This window comes from Cebus imitator, unplaced genomic scaffold (assembly GCF_001604975.1).
Source record: "Cebus imitator isolate Cc_AM_T3 unplaced genomic scaffold, Cebus_imitator-1.0 Scaffold109, whole genome shotgun sequence".
Lineage (NCBI taxonomy): Eukaryota > Metazoa > Chordata > Mammalia > Primates > Cebidae > Cebus > Cebus imitator.
This window is the reverse complement of record NW_016107424.1, coordinates 376871-393168: the sequence shown is the minus strand read 5'-3', so window position 1 is coordinate 393168 and position 16298 is coordinate 376871. Positions and strand designations below refer to the sequence as shown.

Sequence of the window (16298 nt, the reverse complement as noted above, 5' to 3'; positions counted from 1 at the left end):
CCAATCTTTCATAGTTATGCAAATTTCTTTAGTGTAACTTTCAGCGCAATTTAGTCTTGCTTCTTGTATTGATTCTTATATCAATTGGCTCAGCTCTACTGCTGACATAATTCAAGCTTTGTTTCTTTCTGAAGTTCTTCCCTAAAGAACTGAGTTGTAGATTCTAATCTAATGATCTGATTTTCATGTTTAAGTGAAGCTATCTTTCCCAAATTCAAAGCATGATTACAATTGTTTTGAGAATTCAAATTGGATGCAAAACAAAAGTAAAACTGTGCAATCAAACATCAGCTCAGAAACTGTACATTCTGAAGGTGTGTGGCAATCAGACTTCAGGAAAACACATCTGTGAACCTAAAGAGAAATTATTTTATGCACAAATCTATAGTGTAGTTTCTTAAAGGGTCTTGAACTTTACCAGGAGTAAAAATCACTTGGAAAATTTATTACAACAGATTCCTAGACCTCATCCCCCAAGATTGATTCAGTGCATCTGCAGAGGCGCCATGGATTTCTAACATGCTACAGGGGATGCTAAATGTAGCTCATCTGTGGACTATACTTCTGGGTAGCATGGCCTTAAAATGAACTGCAAGAAATGACATCTTTAGCATTATCTAATACTAGCTAGTTAAAAAATAAATTACTAGGCCCCTTCCTGGAGTGACTGCATTTTAATCTGTCATTTTCTCACTACTTCCATGATTGCTGGCACATTCATGTCCTACCTATATTATAATTTACTTAGTAGTATTTAAATTGTCTTTTTATTTAAATATTATGAAATAAAACTTTAGTATAAACAGAAAACTACTTGTCCTATGTAGAAGTATAATTTTCAAATAGGATGTACTTAAAAAAAAAACATAAAATTCTTGCTAAATATTGTTTCTGAAGTTCTGAGTCTAAAGCCTATTCTCATCTTGTTAACAAGAGGGATAAGATGTTAGCACACAAATTGAGATATTCTCCTTTATTTAAGACTCAAAAAAGAACTGAGAAGAATGTCCTTTACTATGTGACACAAATGCCATTTAGTGCTGAGCCTACATAGGACCTAAAATAATTCCTCTTGCTACTAGCTGTGCTTGCACTACATTTTGGGAAATGTGATTTAAAGGAAACATCTCCCCTTCTCTATTTTTCATTCCAGTACACTATTCATTCAAGAGTTATTCAGGAAGTGCCTACTCTATGCCAGGCCCTATTGCATACTAACTAGTCATATTCAGCATACTCTGTCTCGTCTTCTCCTAAGCAGCAGTTACTAAATATGGGTTATAATGAAAACCAACTGCTAAGATTTTAACAGTCACATGAAGAGAGGATGAGAGCTCATTGCAGATTCATCTTGATCCCTGACAGCATCTTCTTATCAATGTTATTATTTATGCAGAAAAAGTTTGCAGAGCTGTGATGATGGATGACTACATGTGTGTCTTCCATACAGTAAATTTTGAGAGAAAGTGGCTGTAAGCACATAGCCATAAAGCACATAGACTATGAGGTTTTTTTTTTTTTTAATTATAGTTTAAGTTCTGGGGTACACATGCAGATCTTGCAGGAGTGTTACATAGGTATACACATGCCATGGTGGTTTGCTGACTCCATCCCCCTTTCACCTACATTAGGTATTCTTCCTGATGTTATCCCTCCCCAACCTCCCCATCCCTCACTATTGCTCCCCTAGCACCCCCCACAACAAGACTCCAGTGTGTGATGTTCCCCTCCCTCTGTCCATGTATTCTCATTGTTCAGCACCCACTTATGAGTGAGAACATGCAGTATTTGGTTTTCTGTTCTTGTGTCAGTTTGCTGAGAATGATGGTTTCCAGATTCATCCATGTCCCCACAAAGGACATAAACTCATCCTTTTTTTATGGCTGCATAGTACTCCATGGTGTATACTTTATCCAGTCTATCCTTGATGGGCATTTGGGTTGGTTCCAAGTCTTTGCTATTATAAACAGTGCCACAATTAACATATGTGTGCATGTGTCTTTATAATAGAATGATTTGTAATCCTTTGGGTATATACCCAGTAATGAGATTGCTGGGTCAAATGATATTTCTATTTCTAGATCCTTGAGGAATCACCACACTGTCTTCCACAATGGTTGAACTAATTTATACTCCCACCAGCAGTGTAAATAGCATTCCTATTTCTCCACATCCTCTCCAGCATCTGTTGTCTCCAGATTTTTTAATGATTGCCATTCTAACTGGTGTGAGGTGGTATCTCAATGTGGTTTTGATTTGCGTTTCTCTAATAATCAGTGATGATGAGTATTTTTTCATGTTTCTTGGCCGCATAAATGTCTTCTTTTGAAAAGTGCCTGTTCATATCCTTTGCCCACTTCTTGATGGGGTTTTTTCTTGTAAATTTGTTTTAGTTCCTTGTAGATTCTCAATATTAGCCCTTTGTCAGATGGGTAGATTGAAAAAATTTTTTCCCATTCTGTTGGTTGCTGGTTCATTCTAATGATAGTTTCTTTTGCTGTGCTGTAGCTCTTAAGTTTAATTAGATCCCATTTGTCTATTTTGGCTTTTGTTGCCATTGCTTTTGGTGTTTTAGTCATAAAGTCCTTTCCTATGCCTATGTCCTCAATGGTATTGCCTAGGTTTTCTTCCAGAGTTTTTATGGTGTTAGGTTTTATGTTTAAATATTTAATCTATCTGGAGTTCATTTTTGTATATAGTGCAAGGAATGGGTCCAGTTTCAGCTTTCTGCACATGGTTAACCAGTTTTCCCAACACCGTGTATTAAATAGGAAATCCTTTCCCCATTGCTTTTGTCAGGTTTGTCAAAGATCAGATGGTTGCAGGTGTGTGGGGTTACTAGCGAGGACTCTGTTCTGTTCCATTGGTCTGTATCTCTGTTTTGGTACCAGTACCATGCTGTTTTGATTACTGTAGCCCTATATTATAGTTTGAAGTCAGGTACCATGATGCCTCCAGCTTTGTTCTTTTTGCTTAGAATGACCTTGGCTATTTGGGCTCAGGTAGCGTGATGCTTCCAGCTTTGTTCTTGTTGCTTAGGATTGTCTTGGCTATGTGGGCTTTTTTGTGCTTCCATATGAAGTTTAAGGTGGTTTTTTTCCTGTTCTGTGATGACAATCAATGGTAGCTTGATGGAGATAACATTGAATCTATAAATTACCTTGGACAGTATGGCCATTTTCATGATATTGAGTCTGCCTAACCTTGAGCATGGAATGCTTTTCCATTTGTTTGTGTCCTATCTTATTTCTTTGAGCAGTGGTTTGTAGGACTGTGAGTTTTTAGTTCTTCCCAGTGAATAAAAAAGTAACAGGGCAAAGTTCATTTTGTCAATCCAGATATACCTCATCACATCAATATAAAAGTCAACTTGGGCCATTGATATTCAAAAGAACTTCTTTGTAGACTATGTAGCGAGAAAAGGGAAAGCTTCCAAAAGGAAGTTTTTCTATATCTATTATCTCACAAATAAAATTTATCTTAATGTTTTTTATAATTTAACAGGTAACTCGTGTTAAATTAGTTTTCATTTTTCCCTATTAATTTCTGTATTTCTGAAAGGCACAGTAAGAGGTACTATAGGTTAATGTCAAGCTCTAAAATGGAGATTAAAACACTTATATTTCTATTAAATATTTAACTGCCTTGATGCCATCTAATTTCTTTCATTCAAATTTTTTTCAGGTGGTGGGTTTGGTGCTTCCTATTTTCAATGTATCTCACTTTTTGCTGACTTTGCTATGCAATTCCCGAAAAGGGCTATTATTCCTTGTTAGTTCCCATATAGTAATATAACCCATTAACCAAAGAAGTGTTCACACTGTACTTTTATTGTTTGGACTAAATTTGATATGCGCAAGTTAAGAAAGAAAAGTGCAGGCATTAGGCAGCAACTAAAAACAGTAGGTTAGAGCCATATCTGATCTGGAGGGCTGTACTACTAAATGCAAAAAGCAGGTTGCAATATGATGTGTTATTCTGATAATATACAGGAAAGATCCTTTCATACTCTAAATATAAGCAGGAAGAAAGGAGCAGAATACACATCAGGCTGTTAACTTTTGTTAGCTTGGTTGTTGGTTGACAGTAGGAAACATTGAGGTTAAAAATGGGGACAGACAGCCACTATTAAAATATTTATTTATTTTTCTTTATATTGTATTACCTTTGAAATATCTTTATAAAGGGAATTCATAAATAAAACTTTAAAATGTAATCTGGAGTTTTAAATTAATAACCCTTTGTAGAGCAATTAAGCCTGGGATTTTAGGGCAGGGATTTTGTACTGTCTCTGGTGGGTAAAGGCTATATGCTTCATAAAATCAAATTGCATCTTAGACAAGTAACAAATAAGCCGCAAAGAACCTGAATGTGAAAATGGCATCCATCAGCAATACATCATACCTTAAGGCACTGTTATGGACAAGAATAATTATTATCCTTTAAAAGTAGTTTCTATTAACAAAAGAGACATAAAAATTGAACTATTAACAAAATTCAAACTTTTTACTTGTATTAATTTAAAAAAAAATACTGCGTTGTCATGGAGGGAGACTAATATTTACCTAAAGAAGAATCTTTAATAAAGCTTTAATATTCATGGATTTTATATAAAAAAAATTTCAAAGCAACAGAGATATAAATACCCTTTTATAAAACGACGTTTTTTCTTGAAAAACACTCATTTATATGCTTTTATTTTGAAGTAAATTTAAAGCTGGTGACCTAGAAACCACTAGTATTTCCGGGTAAGGCTGAAGACCCATCTGTTTGTTATCTTTCAACTTTTGTACTACAACTTTGGCAAATTCTTCTCCTTGGATGTCAGTAGTGTCTAGTAATTGCCTGACTTTTGAGGTCCTTGTAGGCTTGGTACTAACAAGTTCATAGTCCTCTTTCATGATCAAGTCCCTGGACAGAAGGGCATCTAGTGATTGATTAAGACAGGCTTCCGTCATTTGGTTCACAATGTCTTCCCTTTTGCTCTGGATCCACTGCTGGGCTATACCAGGCTGCAGATGTTCTGAAGAAGAATAAGGAATGAATAATTAAAAAGGTGAGGACAGATACATAGCAATGAGTAAAATTCCATGAAAAATAAAAGGCATAAAACCTAATTTTCCAATATGGAACACCAGCATTTAGGGGAATGCTGTTATTTTTCAGGAAACTTTAAAAGATTTGGATTATCTCTCCCTCAATCCCCAGAAAAGGCATTGCCTTTTTATATAGCACAAATCATAGGGCAAAAGCCACTTTATTTTTCAGTTTTTACTTAAAGTCCATTTTGTTTCAAATATAAAAGATAACTGAAAATTTGTTAAACAAACAAAAATAACTTTACTGTTAGTAATACGTTAATACCTCCTCTTAGCACTGCCTCCCTATTTAGATGTTCACAGAATACCATTTGGGTTTTGTCATCATTCCATCTTCTGGGATTTGTTTTCCTACTTAAGAAGTTATGTATTTATCATATTGGAAGAAATAAAGGCAAACCACACTGTATGGTAAATAAACTGTACATAGATATGTGAGGTAAATGGCATCACTTATAAGGTGTTTCACAGTAAATATTTACCTGAGTTTCCTCTAGTTGAGAGTGGATTTATTATTGCTGAAGAACATGGAATGGTCTTGTGATCACAGAAGGTGGCCCTTTGAGATGCAGAAATGGTACTATCCCAACTGTGATTTACTGGACAGTCATGCAGCCTCATAAAAGAAAAGTCTTGAGTTTTTCCTACAAAACACAACATCTTCATTAGAGGTAGAATACTCCTTAGATATTCCTATTGGCTAAAATGTCAACATCTGAGCAGACAGAAGGTAGGCTACCACGACCAGCTAATTTTTGCATTTTTAGTAGAGACAAGATTTCACCATGTTGACCAGTCTGGTCTTGAACTCCTGACCTCATGTGATCTGCCTGTCTCAGCCTCCCAAAGTTCTGGAATTACAGGCCACCATGCCCAGCCATGAACCTTAGTCTTATATTTTCAAAAGACCTCTGGGCATCACCCCTTTGTGTGCTGCTAGTACCTCAAATTAAAAAAAAAAAAAAACACGTTAGAAGTGTAATTATTCATCTTCACTCTAAAACTTGTTTTAACTTATTTTAAATTGAGACAGACTGTTGCTCTGTTGCCCAGGATGGAGTGAAGTAGCGCTATCTCAGCTCACTGCAACCCCTGCCTCCCGGGTTCAAGTGATTCTTGTGTTTCAACCTCCTGAGGAGATGGAATTACAGGTGTGTGCCATCATGCCTGGCTAATTTTTTTGCATTTTTAGTAGAGACAGGGTTTCGCCATGTCAGCCAGGCTGGACTTGAATTCCTGACCTCAAGTGACTCACCGACCTGGGCTTCCCAAAGTGCTGGGATTACAGATGTTAGCCACTGATTGTAGCCTGTCTTAACTTTTATTTCTTTTAATGGCACCAATGTTCTCCCAGTGCCCCAGCTTAACAATTTATTTGGCTTTACCTCTTTTTTCTCTCTTTGCTCCTTCCAGTGAAAAGTTACAAAGTCCTATCATCTAGTTGTCTATAGCATCTCATATACCACCTCTCCTTTCTTTCACTCTGGATCAGTTCTTATAATCTCTCTCTGGTACTACGGTAATAGTCTCCTAACTAATCTTCCCATCACAAGTTTCATTTTCCTTTCAAAATACCCTACATATTCCAGCCAGAATGAATTTTCCTAAAGTAAAAAGTTTTATGTGACTCCCTTGCTGAAAAAATTGCAATAGCTGCTTCCTACTCAAGTAAAAAAGTCCAAATAGTTTAGCTGAATGTTAGAATTCCTGATATGACTCCAACCTACTCAGCTCTTACCTTCTTTCATTCATCCTCTTTACTAGCTAAACCAAATTACTCACTGTTCTCTGTATTTTCTTGCTTTTGTGCCTGTATGCGGTTCCATTTGCCTGGAATGCCTACTCTTTGTAACTACAGATCCAGCCTTCAGCCAGAAATCGTTTCATGATGACAATATGGTATAGTAGAGTGACATGATAATATTTATCAAAAATCTTAGATATGCTAGCTACGAGCTATGTGATCCAGTATCCTTAATCTGTAAAATGAGGACATTTCTAGGTTGTTGTGAAAGTACTTTGTACAGTGTTCCTCTTCCACTGTGCTACCATAGCTCTAGATCCACATCTCTCTTATATCGCTTTCTAGCTCATATAATAGTTATTTAGAAACATTTCTCCTCTTTAAGAGATTTTTTTGCGGGCATTTTATGGGAGTGTCTAACATAATGCCTTTTAAAATTTATTTTTTGACACGGAGTCTCACCCTGTTGCCCAGGCTGGAGTGCAGTGGTGCGATGTCAGCTCACTGCAGTCTCCCTCCTGGGATTCAGCCATCTTCCCACCTCTGCCTCTGAAGTAGTTGGGACTACAGGCTCCCACCACCATGCCTGGCTAATTTTTGTATTTTTAGTAGAGATGGGGTTTCACCATGTTGGCCAGTCTGGTCTTGAACTCCTGACCTCAGGTGATCCACCTACCTCGGCCACCTAACATGCTGGGATTATAGGTGTGAGCCACCACGCCTGGCCAAATATAATGCCTTAAAACTCAAATGTATTTGTTGACTATCGCACTACTGTTTTCATATCTTTAGACTCTGTCACTTTGAAAAATGAGTTATAAATGCAAATTAAAGTTCCATAGAAATCATGACTGCTTGCCAAAAATATGATCTTGAAAGGAAATGGAAAATTTGCAAGTTAATAATGACTGGAAAATGTACATACTAGATAAAAAATCATTGTCTTGAGGAGCTGACAGGGACCTTGAAGTTCCAGGGGAACCACTATCTTTATGGGGCTGAGAGGATCCACATGATTCCTAAAGGAAATAGAAAATAAAGGGTTTAGGTTAATACAAATTATAGAGCTTTAATTTATAAATAGTTCTTGGTTGTGGCTTATTACAAATGAAGATCAAAACTAATTTTTTTTTTTGAGATAGGGTCTCACTCTGTTGCCCAGTCTGGAGTGCTCACTGCAGCCCTGTCCTCCTGAACTCTGGTGATCTTCCCCCTTCAGCCTCCTGAATAGCTGAGATTATAGGTGCACACCACCACACCATGCTAAATTTTGTATTTTTTGTAGAAATGGGGTGTTGCTAGTCTTGAACTCCTGTGTTCAAGTGATCCATGCGCCTTGGCCACACAAAGTGCTGGGATTATTGGTGTAAGCCACTGTGCCCAGCTTACAAAACTACTAAAAATTAAACCTTACAAAATTCAAGAAATACATACATCTATAAAATACGCAACAAAGATAAACTTATTTTCTTAATTAACACAAATGGGGGAAACAGGGCAATAATGAAACATTTTTTTTTTTTAGTATTTTTTACATGATCTTGGAGGCTCCAGCCAGTAACTAGAATAGTGAATGAGAAATTTGATATCTTCAAGTCTGGTCTCCTACAGATTTAGAAATGCTTGTTCTCAGCACCTCAGGTTCCTTCTATATGGAAGCATGGGAAACCATGGGAAAAGTAATGGAGAACTTTACTCCTAACTCTGTCATGGAATTACCAGTTAACTTTCAACAAAACTCTCTGGTTCTCAGGTTTTTGGCTGTATTATCTACAGTATCTATCAAAAAATATGCACAAATGGGCTCAAGGATCAAATTAAATACTGTATGTCAAGTGATTAAAAAAGCGATGTACTAAGGTTTGTTATAAAGGTATTACAGGTTGAGTATCCCTTATCTGAAATGCTTGGAACCAGATGTGTTTTGAATTTTGGATTTTTTTTTCAGATTTGGAATATTTGCATATATATGATGAGATATCTTGGGGATGGGACCCAAGTCAAAATAGAAAATTCATTTATGTTTCATAAACACCTTATACACATAGCCTGAAAGTAACTTAATTCACTATTTTAAAATAATTTTGTGCCTGAAACAAAGTTTTTTTTTTTTTTTTTTTTTTTTTTGAGATGGAGTCTTACTCTGTCACCCAGGGTGGACTGCAGTGGTGCGATCTTGGCTTGTTCAAGCAATTCTCCTGCCAGCCTCCCAAGTAGCTGGGATCACAGGCATGTGCCACATGCCCAGCTAATTTTTGTATGTTTAGTAGAGATGGGGTTTTGTCATGTTGGCCAGGCTGGTGTTAAACTTCTAACCTCAAGCGATCCACCCACCTTGGCCTCCCAAAGTTTTAGGACTATAGACTTGTGCCACTGCGCCCAGCCCTAAAACAATGTTTTGACTGCGACTCATCATATGAGGTCAGATGTTGCTATGATTTAATACGGTTTGTTTGTCTCTACTAAATCTCATGTTGAAATTTGATCTCCAGTGTGGTGGTGTTGGGAGGTGGGGCTTAATGGGAGGCATTTGGGTCACAGGGAAGATCCCTCATGAATAGCTTGGTGCCATTCTAGAAGTGGTGAATGGATTCCTGAGAGAGCAGGCTGTTAAAAACCTGACCCTCATTTTTACTCTTCTGCATCCTGTCTCACCATGTGATTTCTCTGCGTAGCTTCCTCCCTTTCCACTTTCCACCATGAGGGCAAGCGGCCTAAGGCCCTCATCAGATGCAGATGCCCAATCCTGGACTCTTTGGCTACCAGAATTATTAGCCAAATAATCCTCTTTTCTTTATAAATTACCTAGTCTCAGATATTCTGTTATAGCAGCATTAAACAGACTAACAGCAGTGTGGAATATTCGACTTGTGACATCACGTTGGTGCTCAGAGTTTTGGATTTCGGATTAGGGATGCTCAATCTATGTTACTTTTCTTATTCTGTAAAATGAAGATACATATACATTCTTAAAGGAAATTACTAATATGAAATAAGTCTGAATGAATGCTACTAAAGAAATCTTTTTTCTTGGGGAGCAATGTTTTCCTCTCAATAATTAGTATAAGACGTAAGAACAAAGTATAAATACAGTGTTAAAATTGTAATCATGATTTGCCTATATACTGCCCTGGGACATCATTTATTGTACAAAACAATGACAGGGACAGAACTCAATGCCAAACAAAAAGCAATAATTGTGATTAGATGGGACGAATAATGAACTGAGAATCAGTAGAACTGGGTTTCAAGTTGGAGACTGCCATGAGCTACTGAACAAATCCCAAAAGCTTCCTGGGCTTTAGTTTTCCTTCTATAAAAGAAGGGCTTAGACCAAATGGTTTTTCATTAGACCAAATGGTTTTTCAAATTCTTCTCACATTTTGAGTTTAATATAAGATTTTTTTTTTTTTTTTTTTACCTCCTGTGGACCATGATTTACAGGTATGTTCAGAGATAATTCCATTTTCTTCTTGTCACATAGGTGAATGGCACTTGAAACACTCTGTAACTGGAATGAATACACAAATATACATATATTTTAATTGGAGGTGATAAGGAAATTATAGAAATAAAATACAATCTACTTAACACATTTTATGTGTTTATGCAAACATACATGGAAAGAAAATATAAAGAGTTGAGAATATAACATGTAGCTGAAGGCAGACTAGAACAAGGGAAACAAATTCAGAAACACAGACTTTAAATCCTGCCTCATATTAATTGGTTACATTTAGCAAATTATTGATCTCTCAATGTCTTGGGGCTTCATCCTTAAAATCTAATACCTACATGCTGGATCGTTCTAGAGACTGAGCTAATAAATATGAAGTGTCTGGTACAAATTAGGTACTTAATAAATTTGGGGGAGTGTGATTATATGTCTATCTAAAATTATTAAGTATTGGCCATATTTTAGGCACTGGCCTGTAAGTACTATTATTATTTTCATTTTATAATTAAGAAATTGAGGCTTGGCCTAAGTAAAGGAATGGTGGGGCCATGGAGCCAATCAGATGTGATTTAGATTCCCACATCTGTTTCATGTGGGACATTAGATTTAATCTCAGTTTACTTATCTGTATACTGGAGATAAAAATGTCTATTTTGAAGGATTACTGTAAGGAAAGTGAAAAGTAATGTATGCAAAAATGCCCTAACATTACTTGTAAGCATTCAATAAATGGTAGCTGCTGAGTAGATGATATCATTAAATACTATTCTTTTGTATTAAAATTGTTAAGTGATTTATTCCTGGCTAAATAAGCCAGACTTGGATTAGTTTCCATCACCACTCAGTGATTTAAAAACAAACCTGTCAATCATTTTCTTCCCCAGACCATCATAATGCCCACTGCTCTTCAGAATTTGGAAACTGGTGAATTCTCATCCAGCCATCCATTATTCACACTTACTACTGCCTGCTCCATTTACACGTCTAAGGAACTTCAGGAGGAAATTACTCCTATTCATCTGTGTATATAATGTACCTAGCACAGGGCTTTATACACAGCAGTTCGATAAACATATATAAATATATAGTTATATGAACCTTTAAAATGAAATTTTAGTTTTTTCTGTTATGTAAGGTTTTTCTGTGCTTATAAAATTTTCCAAAGCATTTCTGATAATGCAATATCCTTGAATTAGTAACACTGTTTTTTGTAACTTATCAGTTATGATAATTCAAATTACTTGTTCTAGTGAATTTGTCCCTAAGAAGAAATGAAAATTTAAAGAAAAACTAATTTTGTTCAGTGTTTATTATTCAAGATGTAGAAACTAATTACCTAGGAAAACAAATTATGGGAGCTGATTCCAAGAGTTGAAAAAATGTAGGAAACTCAAAACAAATTTTCCTAGTAATCTTTATTTTCATATATTTTTTTTTTCTTAAGAGACAGGGTCTTGCTATGTTGCCCAGGCTGGACTGGAACTCCTGGGCTCAAGCGATCCTCCTGCTTCAGCATCTAGAGTAACTGGGACTATCAGCATACACTATCACACCTAGCTCAGACATTTCTTTATGAAAAATCCTATTTAATTTGTATACTACTGTTGTCCCTGACATTAGCTTACTGCATGAGGTGTACATAGTGACTAACTTCCTTATACAGTAGTCCCCCTCTCATCCTGGTTTCACTTTCCACAGTTTCCGTTACCCTTGGTCAACTGTGGTTTGAAAATATTACATGTAAAATTCTAGAAATAAACAATTTCTAAGTTTTAAATCAGATGCAATTCTAAGTGGTATGATGAAATCTTGCACCCTACAGCTCCGTTCCACCCAGGATGTGAATCATCCCTTTGACCAGCATATCCACGCTGTATAAGCTACCACCCTGTTAGTATCAGGTCGACTGTCAGGATCACAGTGCTTGTACTCAAGTAACTTTTTTCTGAGACAGGGTCTCACTCTGTCACCCTGGCTAGAGTGCCAGCTCACTGTAGCCTCTACCTCCTGGGCTCAAGTGATACCCCTGCCCTTAGTCCTGAGTAGCTAGGACTACAGGCATGTGCCATCACACCCAGCTACTTTTTTTTTTGTATTTTTTATAGAGAAGGGGTTTTGCCACATTGCCTAGGCTGGTCAAGTAACTCTTATTACCATTTAAGTCAACTCTTAGGCCCAAAGTGCAAGAATAGTGATGCTAGAACATTGTTAGAATTGTTCTACTTTATTATTGCTTATTGTTAATGTATTACTCTGCCTATCTTATAAATTAAACCTTATCATAGGTATATGTGTATAGAAAAAGTATGTATATATTATAGATATGTATGCACAGTATATGTATGTGTGTGTGTGTGTGTGTGTGTGTGTGTGTGTGTGTATAGGGTTCTGTACTATCCATGGTTTGAGACATCTGGCGTCTTAGAATGTATCTCCCATGGATAAGGGAAGACTATTGTATCTTAGTTATCTCATCTATAAAAATCAGATGGTATTCTTGCCCTATAAGTATCACAGAATTAATACAAATTTTTTTTTTTTTTTTAAAAACAACCCTAAGTGGAAAGAATATGGCAACTTAAAAAAAGTAGCTGAGTGTGGTAGTGCATGCCTGTGGTCTCAAGCTATTGGAGACACTGAGGTGGGAAGGACTGCTTGAGCCCAGCACTTCGAGGTTGCAATGAGCTATGATCCTGTCACACACTCCAGCCTGGGCAACAGAGGGAGACTCCATCTTTAAAAATTAAAAAAAAAGTTTGAATCTATTAAGGAGTAGAGAAATTGGTATACTCTGAAAAATACTACCTACTCAGAAGTGGGGGAGCCAGTGAAAAGTTATTAAAAGAACAAAAACACAGTTCCTCTTTAGTTCCTTCCTTTATACATTTCCCTTTGAAACCAAGGGTGATGCCACTAGATCCAGCAAGCCACAAGGGGAAAGCAATGTCATTTAGTGATAAAAATTGTAGATTTTGCTTGTTCACACCCCAAGAGTTTGGCTGACTGCTGGTTTTTATATTGTATATTAAGTACAATTTAATGAAACCCACATCCCCTAACCAACCACAGTTTGTTAGGGCAAAGTAAGCATAGTTTAGGACTTGCCCTAATGCTGTGGTTGCTTTTTAAACAATTTAGGATGGTATTAAAACAACAACAACCCCACAGTAATACGTCCCTTCAATTGTTCTGACCCATAAGAGTCAGACTGAGTAAATAACACAACTCTCCTAGGTAATTCATATCAACTGTTACTGCTCCTTTGGTCTAAAAACATGAAGTGTTTGAGAGGAAAAATAAAACAAACAACAAACATACTTTGGTCTCAATTATAAAAAAAATTCTACAGCTAAACTTAGCAAGGAATCTCAGAAAAAAAGTATATTACATAAAAAGAGAAGTACAAGAACCCAGACATCTATTATTCTGTAGGCATTACAACTTTTGGAAAATGAACGTACATTAAAAAATAAACAAATGCCTCTAATGGATCAGTGCATTCAATGTACACAGCTGGCTTGGATTACAGATTTTCAAATTTACGTCTGATATATATAGGTTCTGGAAATGTCTTTTTAAAAATATTTTAAATAAAGGTAGGGTCCTGCAATATGGCCCAGCTGGTCTCAAAATCCTGTGCTCAAGTGATTTGCCCACCTTGGCCTTCCAAACTGCTGGGATTACAGGTGTGAGTCACCACACCTGGTCCTGGAAATGTCTTTAAAATCTGAAGGTGGCCATTTGAATGAAACAGAAAAGCTTTTGGTGAAAAAGGAAAAGTAGCATTCACAGTCTCTGGTAAATTTTCTCACTCCAAAACTGTAGCTTACGTCTGTGAAAAGTTTATAATTAAAAACTACGCTTAACTAAAAATCTCCATGAGTAATATATAGTTGTTTAAATTTCTAATTTCCAGTATTTCATTTGGCAATTTACCTTTGTTTTCTTTAGCTGAATAACAGCTTCAAGAAAAGTTATCTCTTCAAATGTTCTCAAAACTGGTTCAAGTTCTATTAAACATTCTACATAAGAGAAAAAAAATACAGTTTGAGTTCAGATTGCTTCTAATTATTAAAGTGAAATCTAAAAAATAATCCCTCATAATTACAGTCACCTGTTTTTCAACAAACGTGCTAAGCCAATTCAGTGGGGAAAGAATACGATAGCCTTTTCAATAAATGATGCTAAAACAGTTGGATATCCATTTGGAAACAGATAAATTTAGATCCATACCTCACACTACACACAACAACTAACTTGAAATAGACCATACACCTAAATGTAAACATAGTGGAAAATCTTCATGACCTGGGGTTAGGCAGAGTTCTTAGATATGACATCAAAATGAAATCCATTAAAAAAACTGAAAATTGGACTTCAAAAAATTTGAACACTTTTGCACTTCAAGATAGTATTAAGAAAAAATAAAAAGATAAGCTTTAGACCTGCACAATATATTTCCATGTCATGTATCTGCTAAAGGGTTTGTATCTACAATATATATAGACTCATGACAATAATAGGAAAATTAGCAAAATTAAAAAACAAAAGATTTGAATTTCACTAAAGGGGAGACACAAATGGCTTCAAGAAGCACGTGAAAAGATGCTTAACATCATAAGAAAATGGACTTTAAAACGGAATGAGTTTAAAATGCCATACTCACTAAAATATAATTAAAAAGACAAAGTAAGAAGTGTTGACAGTGATGTGGAGAAAATAAAACCCTCATACATTGCTGGTGGGAATAAAATAATGCAGCTACTTTGGAAAACAGTGTGGCAATTTCTTAAAAATGAAAGATAAATTTATCATATAACCCAGGATTTCTACTCACAGATAATTTAACCAAGATAAATGAAAACATATATTCACAGACTTGTATGTGAACTGTCATAGCAGCATTATTCATATAGGCAACAAGTAGAAATAATCAAAATGTTCATCAACTGGCCAGTGGATCAACAAAATGTGATCCATATGATGAAATATTATTCAACAATAAATTACTGGACTATGATTCATGCTGAAACCTGGATGAACCTGAAAAACATTTTGCTAAGTGAAAAAAAACAGATGCAAAAGGACCACACATTATTACCATTCCATTTATATGAAATATCCAGAAAAGGCAAATCTAGAAAGACAGAGACTAGATTACTGGTTACCGAGGGTTAGTGGTGAGAACAGGCAGTGACTAAACAGATTTGAGGGATTTTGTGTGTGTGTGTGTGTGTGTGTGTGTGTGTGTGTGTGTGGGTGGGGGTGAGATGGAAATATTTATGGTAATGGTTGCAGACTATAAAATTATTAATACTAAAAAAGTTAATGAATGTACACTTAGAATGAATTTTATGGTAAGTAAATTATACTTTAAGCTTTTGCAAAAAAGAACCTATGATTCCTCTCCACTACTGTGTTACTTTGCAACTTAATATGTACATTAGTTGAACAGTTAAATCCATTTTCAGAATATATATTCTCTAGTCATTTTTTCAACAAAAGTTTACTGATCGTCCTCTTTTCCTTAATTCAGTTAACCTATATTTTTTTAAAAAATAGGAAAAATATTGCTTGCTTTTAGTTTTTCAAGCTTCTTTTATTGTTTATTACAATTTCTTTTGTTATGAACTTTTCATTTTTTTAGTAGATTTATCCAAAAATAGGCATCTTGTGCTTACTCTGATAGCTCGAGTTCCCTTTGTAATTTCATATTCTTCCATTTGGCCATATTGACAGAATTTCTCTATTGAATACACTTAAGCTTTCTCTTTTTTTGGTTTTTTTGTTCTTCCTTTCTCTTTCAGGTTCACACAACCTGCTTTTCACCATTTCAATACACACTAGAGCCTTAAAATAAAACTGATAGACTGTATAGGCAGTAATGTGTTTATAAATCACTGACGGTACCTTCCCACTGAAACTAGGAAGCAATCATCCTAGGAAAAAAAAGTTGTACTTTCATTTAAAAACAGAGTCCAAAACCTAACAATAACAA

General features: G+C 35.8%; 1 protein-coding gene across 4 annotated transcripts in view; it reads right to left on the bottom strand.

The window, feature by feature from the left end:
- Window positions 1-4121: 4121 nt before the first annotated feature.
- RIPK2 (receptor interacting serine/threonine kinase 2) overlaps window positions 4122-16298 on the bottom strand; it is a 35426-nt gene continuing 23249 nt past the window's right edge. For 2 of the 4 annotated variants that reach the window (XM_017538049.2, XM_037741849.1), the window contains 5 exons: window positions 14237-14322; window positions 10265-10354; window positions 7769-7862; window positions 5582-5743; window positions 4122-5023 (listed from right to left, as the gene is read on the bottom strand). In XM_017538049.2, coding sequence (XP_017393538.1) covers window positions 4686-5023; window positions 5582-5743; window positions 7769-7862; window positions 10265-10354; window positions 14237-14322 — 770 coding nt within the window. In that variant the 3' untranslated portion in view covers window positions 4122-4685. The remainder of the gene's footprint in view (window positions 5024-5581; window positions 5744-7768; window positions 7863-10264; window positions 10355-14236; window positions 14323-16298) is intronic. The other 2 variants (XM_017538046.2, XM_017538047.2) reach the window with 2 other exon arrangements.